Source organism: Dunckerocampus dactyliophorus, chromosome 13 (assembly GCF_027744805.1).
Source record: "Dunckerocampus dactyliophorus isolate RoL2022-P2 chromosome 13, RoL_Ddac_1.1, whole genome shotgun sequence".
NCBI lineage: Eukaryota > Metazoa > Chordata > Actinopteri > Syngnathiformes > Syngnathidae > Dunckerocampus > Dunckerocampus dactyliophorus.
Window position 1 is genome coordinate 8359640 of NC_072831.1, and position 14391 is coordinate 8374030.

The window sequence follows — 14391 nt, forward strand, 5'->3', positions numbered from 1 at the left end:
ACCCTATCACCGTATCAAGATATTACCGCCAACGTGAGCCATGAGATTCCCAGCCCTACTCCCAATGCACACAAACAAAGCAGAAGTGTTGACAGCACGCATGGCTTTGCATCAGAGGGAAAAACAAAAAGTGAAAATATCTCAGGGTGGCGCATGCATGGTGGGACAGGCCCGAGGCAGCCTGCAGCGTTGGATTTACAGGAAATGGGAGGGTTATTATCTGAAGCGACTCTTTCAGATGCCCTCACAGTTTAAGATCCAACAGTGCACAATGTAAACTCTTATTCCAGGTTTGATCTACGGGTGGCGCTAGCTGAAAGGCTAGCGTATGTGTGTGCGCGTGTGTGTGTGCGTATGTGTGAGGATGTGGGCGTAGTCTTATTTCTGCACTTTAAAAGAGCATCAGTGTGCGTGTGAGTGTGTGTCTGTTGGTTATTTTACAGCGGAGCGACAATGAGATCAGGTGAGTCGCAAACACATATCACTTCAAGTGCATCTAAATACACGTTTGTTTTGTCTTAAAAAACAAAAGTCATGTCAAGTTTAGTAACTTGGCACTCGGTCTACCGCCGTATTCACGTTTTCTATTAGCTGTTTTTATGTTTGAATGTTAGCTTTTTGAATTAAATGTTAATGGGCTCGCTTTTCCGCTTCGACCCTTCACTTTCTGGTAGAAAAAAAAACTATTTTTTCAACTACATTGCGTTTTCCGGACACGTACGTACTGGAGTGGGTTTTTATTTTGAGAAGACCCTGTGGAGCAGAATTGTTAAAAAATGCAAATGTATCTAAAGCACAAATACAGGACGCATACTCAGTGGGCATTTCATTAGGGACAGTTTAGATAATACGTTTTAGATAATAATATTGAATTTTGATCAAGCCGAAACCGGGGAAACTCCCGTATTTTGTCTATCTATGCCTGTGCCCTCGCGTTTTAATAGTCTTCTGTATGTTTTTCCTGTATTTTAACTAAAAAAAAAGAACATCCTCTCTGTTGCTGTCGGAGCAACAAAGCTGCCGATCCACTCGAGTGTATTTCATTCAAAATAAAAGCACGCCAGTAAAATAACAGTAAACAGGGGCAACGTAAAGGGGGGAACATTTAGGAGGGCCTCCCAAAATAGGTACAAATTAAAGTGTGATTTTGCTGTCTGCGTAGAGATTTATGAGAAGTATACTCATAAAACAATCTATTTGTTTTTGGCAATAAAAGTTAAACATCCATATTGACCGACCACCCCCCTATATCTGCATGAAATATTTGGTCCTGCTTTAGAGCACAGGCCGCACTACAGTTTTGCTGAGTCCTAAAATAAAATCCGGTTTTCAATAAGGAAAGCGAGAAAGTAGAAGGAAGAAAGGCAAAAGGAGGAGATTGGACAGTACCACTCGGGCTGCGTTGAAAAACTGAATCGTCCAGTATTTAAAACAAACAAAAGTAAGTGTCCTGTTTTGAGTTAAAAAGGGAGGCAATTTGTCCCAACCCTATAGCAAATTTTAGCCTGATTCTTGCCACATCTTGTGTCGGAACTCATTAGTAATGAAATGAAATGTGCATGTACTGTAAATGTTTCAAACGTTTCATGTGCGACAGACACGACACACAAACATGGCGGGATCAAAGGGAATTCCTCCTCTGATCCCACCGGGAAGCCCACGGGAGGCCAGAAGCTGAGGCTAAAATTCCCCAAATTATGGAGAACTGGCAACACGGGTCAAGTTGTACAGATCGCCACCAGCACTCCCGATGGACACCCTGCACTTGAAGACATCCAGCCTATAACAGGTATGGTTACAGGTCACATGACACTTGTTAAAGGCACCATGTGCAGTATTTGGAGTGTTGTGTTGTAGCTTAGCATGGGATAGTGACAGAAATGTGTGCGGAATGGACAAAATCAGAAGCCACTTGGAAGAGTTAGAAGTTATCTTCAAGGCTAAAAACTGACTTTCAGCTCTACCCCCACAGTGCCGCTCACCTTTGAGCAACACCTTGAGGAACGCCACCTGAGTGAGGCGGGACAGCTGTTGCTCGCCAGAGAGAATTGTCTTTTTGTAGGGGTCCGGCATAAAGACGACGACGACGTCGTCAGACGCTGGAAAGAGGACTTGAACACTCTGGTGGCAGACCGCAAAGCCCTGGAGGACGCCGTGCTGCAGACTCTGAGAGGCTCCCTCAGCCAGGATCAAGCTGACACTGCGGCCCTGAAGTCGGCCGTGGTCTTCATGCGACAGGAGGACGACCAGGACCAGCTGTGGGAGCAGAGAGGTGGGGCGCCGCCTCCCTGGAGGCTCAGCAACTGGAGGGAAGTTCATGAGAAAACGCTGCGCGGCCTGGTGGAGGAGCGCATGGACGTCCTGATGACTCCCCCCACAGACCTGGCAGGGAAGTCGTCCATTCAGGTGGACGTGCACGGCATGGGCAGGCAGCTGAGGCAGGACCTCCTGCTGGTGGTGCAGCACGTGAAGAAGTGTTACCCTGAGAGTGTCAACATCTGCCAGCTGTATGCCAACCTCTACCACCAGACCTTCAGCACCAGGCTCAGGAAACTGGCTGACTTTGGTCTGGATGACCCGGACTGCATCTTCCTGCTACGCTGGGTCAACGAGTACTACCCACAGTGAGTAGGAACCATATTTGGTCTTTGTCTTAACTGCCCCATGTGATTTCTAACAGCCAATCATTGAGGAAAAATAATGAGAATAATGGAAAAGTAAAATAATGAATGAAAGATTGGCCTGGTAAAGCAACATTAATGATGATGAAATGTTGGTTATGTGTCAGACTGCTTCAAGAACTTCAGCTGGCTGGTGACATCCACACTGACGTTCTTCGAGAACTTCTACCTGAAAATTTGCTGTCACCTTTGGAGGAACAATACCTGAGCAGACAACAGGTACCTCTAGAACCCCCCTCATCGCTCACTCGATTCACTGAAAGCGCTAAGAGGACGCTAACCGGAAGCAGACGATAACTGGAGCGAGGCTGTTGTTTTCTAAATGTGAATTCTTTCATTTTCGTCATGATTTGGAGTGCATGAGAAAGTGGAAAAGAAAAACATCACTCTTTGGCCACATGGTCGTTTGTTAACAACACAACACAACAGCAACAGAACCAATGTTGTAATAGCAATAAGGAGCAAACTGCCTGCATTGATGGCGCTGATGAGTTGTTTGTAAACACCAGTACGGCAAGTGTAAGACGCTTGACTTTTTGCACCAACAGCCGAGTAGCAACACTTTACAGCGCATGCAGAATGAGATAAAGCTGTTCTTCAAATGTAGCTACCGGACTGTTTGCGCATCATTCCATTACATATTACGTATGCTCTAATTCATGTCAGGGCCTTTATTTAGCTAAAGAGCAAAGAGGACGCAGTGTTAATTGGGAAAAGGTGATAGTTGGAGTTGAAAATGCACACATTTTTTGTATTTTGCACAACACAGCAGCAATAAAACCAATGCTATAATAGCGGTAAGTAGCAAACTGCTCAGCCAGCATGAATGGCGCTCATACGTTCATTGTAAACAACATTACATCAGGCGTAGTTTCACACCAACAGCCGAGTACCCATACCAACATTTTATAGCGCATGTAAAGGTCCATACCAACATTTTATAGCGCATGTAAAGGTAGATAAAGCTGTAGGATGCCGACCGCTCATGATACTTCAACTGCATTTGTATCAATATTATGCATTACTGTGGTTATATGACTGTGCTGTGTCGTACCTTTTGTCATATTTATTGTTTGTCTTATTTTGCGACCGGAGAAGCCATGTTTGACGATGTTGTTGTTCAGAGGGAGCTGACCACATACATCGGACGCATCCTGGATGAGGCCCGGAAGGCATGGACAAAAGGGGAGGATCCGCTGAGGGAGGACGGCTGCTTCGTCAGTCCCATGGCCTATGACATTATCCAGGTACTCTTTTTGTAATGCACAACACTGTTGCCCACAGGACTTAGTGGAACAGCACGCCATGGTCACTTAGCAAATGAGTCTGACAAAGACTCTGCAGTACTTAATGAGCGTTGTTTGTCTGTAGCTGGTTAACGGCATCGTGACTGCAGCAGAGAAGGTAGTAGGCGACCTGCAGAAGGCGCAGGTTCTAACCTGCCCGCTGCAAAATCTGCTGCACAGGTACACAGTGACTTCCTCTAAATATCTCATGACATCGCCATGGCGGCAATCACTCACAGCTATGACTCCTCCCCATTGCGCAGATTCAGGGCTTTCCAGGTGGATGTCATCAAGCTTAACAAAACAAACAGCGTGGCCTTCGTCAAGGCCAACCTGGACTGCGTGGCTCAGTTCAGGTAATGAATATGCACCTTTTGTTTGCTCACCTCTCATTCATGAATTCATTCATTTATGATTCACTCTGTTTGCAGGGACTTCCTGGTAAGGAAAAGCAGTCTGTTCCCAGAGGAAGTTCAGGAAAGTTGTCAGAGTGTCCTGACTGACATGAAAGAATGTGCACACGAGTACCTATTGAGGTCTGTGCACAAGAACCTCAAGGTGCTTCTCACACACAAACACTACATAGGGTGGAACCTGGGTTAGCGTCTACCCCGATTAGCGTGTTTTTCAGTAAACACTGAAAATTCACACCACAATTTTGCCTCAGTTTGTGTGTATTCTCCGGTTAGCATGCAACATGGCTTGCGTCTTGTTGTGTTGATAATACATTGCATGAGGCCAACTGTGTTTTTTTTTTTTTAAATCATAAAACGTGCTTCCTTGTCAGCATCCTATTAGCTAGCTAAACAAAATGGCAAACAGAACTGGAAGTAGCTACGTTACATAGCCCATCTATGATGTCATCAGCGGTTGACTCCTAACACAAAACACGTTTTTATAGTTTTGCAGTTGTACTTTAACATGCATAAAACAATACCACATGTATATAAATGATGAATGAAAGGGATAAATGAACATTTAAGGTTACTTTTACATTCATCGAAGACGTGACTGTTCCCCAAGACACAATGTGGCAGCGAGACCAACCACCACCACATTCCTGTTTTCATTTCATTCATTCCTGTTTTCATTCATCATTTATATATTTCTATGGATTTTGAATTGTTTTCTGCACGTAAAACTGTAATTGTAAATCTATAAAAACGTATTTGGTGTTAACATTTTTGGCTTTCTGGAACGAATTAATTGGATTTACATTCTTTCTTATAGGAAAAATGCATTCGGTTTGTGTCTGTTTCGGTTACAGTCGGACCTTCTGGAACAAATTAATGACAGTAACTAAGGTTCCACTGTACTGTGTGATGTATACTGTGTACCATTGCATACTTCCAACTTTGGAGTACAGATTTTTGAATGAACATAGAACGAAATCAAACCTTGTGACTGTAAACTGTCGCCATGACAACACAGCCTCACTACCGTAGACTTGGAACCAACGTTTGGTTGACGAAATCGCCCTTTGACAACCTGTGCGTCTGCCTGGAGGAGGAGATGATGCTACTTCAGGGCACTTCCGAGTCATGTCACCAGGTACATCTATTTATTTTACTGTCTAATATCAAAATCTGCATCTATGTGTTATTTATTTTTGTTATCTTCTTTCTTTTATCAACTCTGCTCATGTCATCATACTGATGATAATGATATTGACATTACAAACTGACATGGCATGACAAATGACATATGGTAAGATATAATATATGATGCAATGCAATATAAATACCACATGACATGACATGATACAGTAAAGTACAGACTGATGAACATAAGTTGTGACATAAGGTATGATACTGTAGGACACATTACAATATGATGCCAGACATTGCAGAATGGCATACTGTATTTTGATATGATAATGACATAGCGGAATATGACTTCAGGCATGATGCGACGTTATACGACATTATGAGATGACATGAGGTATGATGTGATGATACGATATACTGTGGAGTTTCGGTTTTCCGCATGATTCGGTTCCAAAATGTCAGACGAAAAACGAAAGGTAAGCAAACTGAATGAATCCTTCCATAGGAAATAATGTAAAAACAATTAATTTGTTGTCGACACGCAAAAATATGAACACAAAACACATTTTACAGAGAATAATATATAGTTTTACATGCAGAAGACAATGCGAAATACACATAAGTGACAAATTTAATGGGTAAATGAACATTTAACATGACTTTTACTCTACGGAAGACTAGCAAACACAGAGGTGAGTGGAGGGAGGAGTGGAGGAGACTAGTCTGCCACAAGCTGAGCTGTATACTTGCTCACTTGAAGTTTATTGTAAACCTCAGCAGTAGGCACAATGATCATTACACACTCTGGGTGTGTCTCCATTAAACCATTCCCCCTGCAACCTGTCTTAACTGGAGCCTTTACATTACAATCCTATTTTAACAGACGCTACCTTACTACTTTGGTACAACTTCTTTCTTGAATTCAGCACAGCACAGTGCTTGGAAGGAGACAGATACGGAGTTGTTCATCATTCTGTGTGCATTCTATGAATAACCTACTCACATAATAAAGATGATGAAAGGATTCCCTGGCCAGAAGCTGTCTTTAGCGTCCCAACTGTCAAAGAACCACTATCCATTCTTCACGGATGCTGAGTCACCAATTCATGGATGTTTTATTTGGGCACTCGACTACTTTGTTAGGCGCAATGTTTGGTCGTACGATAACGAGACACATTTTTGTCAATAATTTGTCAAAAACCGAATCCTACAAAAATCGACGGCCCACTGTACCATGAAGAATGACATAATTTATATTTATGTTATGACATGATAGATGACAATTTGAGGCATGATACTACATGACAACTTGAGGCAGCACATGATATGATATGAGGTATGATGTACTGTACAGCACGTAACAATGCATATGGCATAAGATAATATATACAGTACATGGTCCAACAAGATGACTTGAGTTATGACGTGATCCGACCTGATATGAGATGATGATTTCAGGTGTGACATGATTCAACACGGCAACTTGAGATATGATCTGACATGACAACTTAACATACAGTACGATATCATAAGGATGTTGGATAAGAATGTGCTGGGTTTTTTTTTTCATTCCAGGAGCTTATCGGTCAACTTCATCAGGAAGTGGCACTAGAATACGTGCGGCGACTCCTGAAAGGAGAACTGAAACTAAAGGACAAGGAGCAGCAGCATCGGGCATGCATCCTCATGAAAGAGAACACTGAGAGTTTGCACTACTTATTCATCAAATATGTAAGACATTGTCAACAAAGGTCTGACGTCTTATTGCTCAACCTGAGAATGTCCACCAGTGATGAGTGGGACATTTCTGGGAAAGCTCATACAGGGGAGATAAATCCTCCCCAAAGTTTGACTGGATCTGACCACTGTGTGTTGTCAGGGCTCTAAGGAGGCGTGGCTTAAGGAGGTCCTTGGCATGATCGCAGAAGTGCTGGAAAGCCAGAATGTCCCTGCCATCCAGATGCAAGTGGCGTCATTGGGAACCACCTTCCCTGACCTCAGGTGACCTTTCTGTGATGTTGACATCTACACTTGACCTCTGACATTAACAAAGAGAGCAGGAAGTGGGACCAAAACCACTAAAGCTTTACATAGGTATTTCCAATCCAATCCACTTTATTTATATAGTATGTTTTGTAAACACTGTTTCCAAAGTGCTGCACAGACTAGTAAAACCATAAATAATAAGTAAAAGTAAAAATTACTACAGTAGAAACGAAAAGATCAAATAAAAACAAAGAAACGTACAACAGTAAAATATTTAAAACAAGAAGTAAAAACAATAAAAGCAATAAATCAAAGAAGTTGGTTAAAAAATAAATAAGTAAATTAAATTTAAAAAACGAAAATAAATAAAACCATTAAAACTATACAAGAATAAAAGACACAGAGGACCACACGACTCACGGGCCAACTACGGAAAAGGCCCGGTCCCCCCTGGTCTTAAGTCTGGTCTTAGGCACCACCAGTTGGAGCTGGCCTTCGGACTTCAATGTGCGCGAGTGTAAATTTGGATGAGGTCCGAGATGTACTGAGGGGCCAGCCCATTCAAAGCCTTCGAAACAAACAATAAAATCTTAAAATCAATTCTAAAACGCACAGGCAACCAGTGCAGGGAGGCTAAAATTAGGGTAATATGCTCCCTCTTTTTGGTTCCTGTTAAACGCCGTGCTGCAGAGTTCTGGACTAACTGTAAACGAGAGAGTCATTCATGGCTTATTCCAACGTAAAGAGCTGCACGGTGATCTAGTGGTTAGCATGTTGGCCACACAGTCTGGAGATCAGGAAGACTGGGGTTCGATTCTTCCTTGGGCATTTCTGTGTGGAGTTTGCATGTTCTCCCTGTGCGTGCGTGGGTTTTCTACGGGTACTCCAGTTTCCTCCCACATTCCAAAAACATGCATGTTAGGTTAATTGGCGACTCAAAATTGTCCATGAATGTGAATGTGAATGGTTGTTTGTCTATATGTGCCCTGCGATTGGCTGGCGACCAGTCCAGGGTGTACCCCGCCACTCGCCCGAAGTCAGCTAAGAGGCTCCAGCATACCCTAATGAGGAGAAGCGGTATAGAAAATGGATGGATGGATCTTTATTATTCATGATGGTTGTGGCGTTCGAGCGGCTTGAACTTTCACTGTCCTTTTCTTTGAAATATTGCCATCAGAAGTGTCTGCCTCATGCTTGGGAGACACAATTAAGGGAAAATAGTTCACTAAAAAGAACAAACGTGATTGTCCTTTGTCCACATGTGCGACTACATATTCTTCTACCATGCACTTGTAAATAATTCTCTTTTGCTTCAGGACACGAGGGCCGCCTGTAGTATTAGTAGTAGTAGCCTTTAGTAACATTTTGACATTCTTAACTGTAAAAATAAGTTAGCCAGTCTAATAATAATCCATCAAATGACATTTTTTACACTTTAATGAGGAGTAATCAAATTTTGGAACATTAAAGGAAAACTGCACTTTTTTTGGAATTTTGCCCATCATCCACAATCCTTTTGTGGGACATATGTCACAAAGACTTTTCTGTGCGTTTCAAAGATATAAAAACACATAAAAAGCGACAGCTCAGTAGTGCACGTAATGGGATACACCTATGCCGTCCACAAAAGCCGATATTAGAACACCTACAAAAAGGGTTTATGGTTTTATATACATGCTGTGACCATTCGTGATAACATGTAATACTCACAGTATTTTGTGTATTTCAGCCATTCTAAGCATTACCGGAGCTTCCTTGCTCGGCGTATTGATTTCACATAGCAACCTCCGTAGAAATGAACGCCTACCTGTACACCTAGCCTTAACTTTTCCATCCATCCATCCAGAACATGCAAACTTCACACAGAAATGCCCAACGGAGATTCGAACCCAGGTCTTCCCGATCTCCTGACTGTGACTGTGTGGCCAACATGCTAACCACTAGACCACCTTAACTTTTCCAAACTCAGAAATAAAAACACAGCAGCAGTGGCAGATATGTAGTCTTACCTTTTGGTCGTGTCTGAGGTATTGTGAGCGCGACGCTGACACGCTACGGGCTAGTCTGTGGTGAAGCTAGTCGCTAGCATGGCTAAGTGTCAATATGCCAGTATAGTAGTTCGATCGGCATAACAATGTTAATGATAACAATAAGATGTCGCTGTAGCTTTGTTAATATGCATGTCACATTATATCTAAATGGAGCTTTTGTTGACGCTTTTCGGACACTTTTTCAGATGACTTTATAGGAGGAATAAGTATGTTGCATAAGTGCAGTAATGAGCTGGCTGTTTTTATCTGTTTGTATCCCTTTAAAACGCACAAAAAAGAGAACGACATATGTGTTCATGTCTCACATAAGGATTGTGGATGATGGGCAAAATTCCAAAGAAAGGTGTGATTTTTCTTGAACTGTTGTACAAATGCAATGAAATCAACCATAAATGTCTTGTTATTAAATAAAAAACACTACTTCTTGACCACGTATGGCCGCTAACTTGGCTAGCGGCTTGCATGGAAAAGCTAACGAATCGGCAAACGGATGGACCACAAATGCATAACACAGAAAGTCCTCAGTCCTTGGTTCACAAAAAGCTGCTAAACAAAACCAATAACAGCTTTCAGGTACAAGTATGAATAAAAACTTGCAGACAGGAAGTTGGACACAAACAAGTAAAACACAGTTTTATGAAAATGTTCTGTCCTCGGTGGAGGTTTGCAGACAGGCTACAAGCAAAGCATATCTCAAAAGTGCATAGAACCAGACAGTCAAATACCATCTCCTTTTGTTTGTTCCCACAAATTGCTTCAGTGTGCCCACCACAAAACGGCACATCAACACTCCACTCCCTAAAGTGTTCTCCTCTTCTTTCCGCAGTGAAAAACATGTGATGTCTCTGCTTAAGCTCAAGAACAACCTCACCAAGGAGGACAGGTACAATGTCACAGCAGTTTTGTCAGACATTCCCAAGGATTCCGGCGAATCTCGCCCTTTTTTCTCCCGAGTGACAGTCAAATAGTGAGCTGTGGCGGCGCCAGATAGTCATCGTGTGTGTGAATCTAGAAAACCAATGTGGTTGTCATCAGGTGCATGTCTTTTTGTATGTGTTGAAGATGTAAGTTTTGTATATATGGTCAATAAAGGGAAGCACAGCGGAACCTCGTCTATTGTTGTTCATTTGTTCCAAAAGGTCAGGTAAAAACCGAGGCAATTTTTCCCATAGAAATAATGTTAATCCATTTAATCCATTCCAAACACTCAAACATATTAACAGAAATACATGTTAAAGACAATAATTGTAGTTTCACATCCAGAAAACAAAGCAAAATAATTATAAAGGATGACTAGATTATTGTTCACGTGGACTTTCTGCACAGTGAGTTTAATTCAGTGCTTTTCGCCTTCATCACATTGTTGGCACCCGCAACTTTCTTTGGCCGCATGGTGGGTTACTTAGTCGCATTCAATGAAATATGGGAGGACAGTGAGTCAGCAACACATAGGGTGTTTTGTTTGGGCGCTCGATTTCATGGAACGATACTGTACAGGCAAAATGGAAGAGTTTGTTACGTTCGATATTGTACAAAAACTGAGACAGTGTATGAAAACCAAGGCAAAATCTTCAACAAAAAAATGAATGGAAATCTTGCGCATTATTACTAAAAAATAATAGTTGTTGAGCAGGTAAATTTGAACACTAGCAGACGTGAGAACACAGCATGTCATGTCATGACATAAAACCTGCAGAACCCATTAGAAGAGACTGAATGAATCCACTGATTTATCACAAATGCTTTCAATCCTGGCTGCTTGCCACTGAGAGGCTGACTCACCAAGTATCACCAGGAGCCAAATGTGTTCTGGACAATTCCTGGAAATCATTGAGTGAGACTAGAAGGCAGGCATGCCCGGTTGAGGTGTTTTCAAGTTTATTATTCCTGTTGCTACTCTTGTCGAAGGTTGCCGTAAGTGACTGTGGCTTTTCCTAAAAGCTTGTCTCTCTTTGTGCCTCCCAGCAGGAAGAAGGGATGTGCTCAGGAATATGAAGGTCAGAGTTGCAAATTCCGTTTAGAGAAGAGGATGAACACCACATTAAAGCAGTGGGAGGTTAAGTGGGAAAGACTGGGATGGATGCCAATGGCAAGCTGGAGCCTGGAAATTCCTAATTACGGCAAACCGCGACAGTGCAAAGCGCCCACCCAAAATAATTTGTTAAAAGAGCCACATCATTGAGTTTTGAGTTTTAATATGTTTTTTTTTAAATTCACACCTTTGTTCATTTAGCCACAAATGTCACCAAACACACTAAACCCTAAAAACACGGGAAAGAATATACAGTGGAACCTTGGTTAGTCATTGCTCATGTATTTGTTCCAGCATGCCCCCGCGACCCTAATGAGGATGAAGCGGTATAGAAAATGGATGGATGGATGGAATATACAATAAATAAATAAATAAATAAATAAAAAAGATTAAAAAAAAAAAAAAAGAAGGTCAGACTCTTAACCAGAACGGACGTTAACTGAATCAACTTTTCCCGTTAGAAGTAATGTAAATCCAATTAATCTGTTCCAGGAAGCCAAAAATGTTAAATGAACATTTAAGGTTACATTAACCTTCATTGAAGATGTGATTCTTGACGTGACTGAAAACAGGAAGGTGATGGTGGTCGATCTCGCTGCCACATCGATCGTCTTTGGGAACAGTCACATCTTCAGTGGGTTAGGACTTTGGAGGCACATTTTTCCCCAAACTATTGGTTACATTCCAAAGCTTCAAGATTCAAGAGTTTTATTATCATATGCACAGCAAAACAGGTAGTTATACTTCACAATGAAATTCTTATTAAAAAAAGAAAACACAAGAAAATGAATAAGAACAGAAGGAACAATCATACCAATAAATTAAAAGCAACAATATGATGTTCAGTGTTATGAGTGTGTGTGTGTGTTGCGTTCGGTGTGTGTGAGTGATTCGTTGAGAAGCCTGATGGCCTGTGGGTAAAAGCTGTTAGCCACCCTTGTGGTCCTGGACTTCAAACTCCTGTAGCGTCTGCCTGACGGTAGTAGTGTGAAGAATGAGTGTTGTGGATGTGTGCTGTCCTTGATGAGGTTGTTTGTTCTTCGTAGGACGCGAGATTTATAAATGTCTTGCAGTGAGGGGAGGGCCGCCCCAACAATGTGCTGTGAGGTCTTGATTACCCGCTGGAGTGCCTTCCTATCACGTGTTGTACAGTTACCGTACCAAACAGTGATGGAGGCGGAAAGGACACTTTCGATGGTGCACCTATAGAAGCAACTGAGGATTTTGGTGGACATGGCAAATTTCCTCAGTCTTCTCAGGAAGTACAGTCTCTTTTGGGACTTCTTGATAATTTGTTGGGTGTTGTGAGACCAGGTGAGGTCCTCGCTGATGTATGTGCCAAGAAACCTGAAGGTTTTCACCCTCTCCACCTCAGTCTCATCAATAAACAGGGCTTTATGCGGCTCCTTTTCCCTTGGGTCGATGATCATCCCTTTGGTCTAATCTGTATTGAGAAGGAGATTGTTATCACGACACCAAGCTATGAGGTCCGCCACCTCTCTTCTGTATGATGTTTCAACCCCACCAGTGATCAGGCCCATGGCTGTAGTGTCATCTGCGAATTTAATGATACTGGTGTTGTTCTGGGAGGCCACACAATCGTAGGTGAAGAGCGTGTAGAGGAGCGGACTCAGTACACACCCCTGTGGGGTCCCAGTGCTTACAATCCTTGAGCAGGATGTGCGATGGTGGACTGACTGGGGCCTGCCTGTTAGAAAGTTAAACACCCAGTTACAGAGGGAGGGAGACAGGCCAAGTGTGAGGAGCTTATCTGTGAGTTTGTGGGGGCTGACTGTATTAAAAGCAGAGCTATAGTATATAAATAGCATTCTTACATACAGTATGTGTCCTCGCCCTGTAGGTGAGAAAGGGCTGTGTGGATGGCAGTGTTGACTGCATCATCAGTGGACCGGTTCTGGCGATATGCAAACTGTAGAGGGTCCACAGTGGCCGGGATGCTCTTTTTGATGTGGGTCATGACTATTCTTCCAAAGCACTTCATTACAATAGGAGTGAGTGCTATAGGGTGATAGTCATTTAAGCAGGTCACGTTGCTCTTCTTGGGTACGGGCACTATGGTGGTGGACTTAAAGCAGGTCGGTACAGATGCTTGTGCAAGGGACAGCTTTGTTTTGTTCAGAACCTTGCGCACATCTGCTGATGGCACCATGAGAGGTGAGTCCTGTGTGCCCAAGCTCAGCATCCCTCTCTGATGGTCAGGATTTTGGGCTTCAAAGCAGGCGTAGAACTCATTCAGCTCGTCTGGAAGTGTGGTTTGGCTGGATGTGGCTACGCTACTCCTCCGTCAATACTCTGTGATGTGCTGAAGACCCACCCACATGCGTCGAGAGTCTGAGGTGGAATAGTAGCCCTCCAGCTTCTGTCTTTTGGCCTCTCGTATGCCTCTCCTCAGGTCATATCTGGCCCTAACAAGCATTTGACCTCAGGTTCCAGTGTTGTTCTATTTTTGGACACATTTTTGTGCTGGATTTTGAACATTTTTGAATTATATATTTTGGAACTATAATTAAATATATGTTATGATATTACAATGTTCTATCAACACAGAGGAGACACACTTTAAATGTATTGAAATTATAAGACAACTTGGCGTAAACTTCCGGTGTCATTTGAGTATGCCGGACGAATGTCCTGGTTTTGATTACCTAGGGCCGAGGTAAACATTACCAGACTTAGCATGTGTCCACCTTTTCTGTTTGCGGAAATCAACGTTAGAGCTACTTTCTTTATGTAAGACAATAAATATACTTTTTAAAATACAGTATTATATGTTCCAGAAGGCCAGGC

At 42.5% G+C, this 14391-nt stretch overlaps 1 protein-coding gene across 1 annotated transcript; it reads left to right on the forward strand.

The window, feature by feature from the left end:
* The first annotated feature begins 303 nt into the window (after positions 1-303).
* LOC129193060 (tumor necrosis factor alpha-induced protein 2-like) lies at positions 304-11171 on the forward strand. The gene is made up of 12 exons (XM_054797670.1): positions 304-463; positions 1598-1789; positions 1973-2624; positions 2789-2900; positions 3806-3928; positions 4053-4147; positions 4231-4323; positions 4399-4525; positions 5399-5518; positions 7090-7245; positions 7394-7515; positions 10378-11171. The coding sequence occupies exons 1-12, from the start codon at positions 454-456 to the stop codon at positions 10517-10519; spliced, it is 1944 nt and encodes a 647-aa protein (XP_054653645.1). The 5' UTR covers positions 304-453; the 3' UTR covers positions 10520-11171.
* Positions 11172-14391: the final 3220 nt, after the last annotated feature.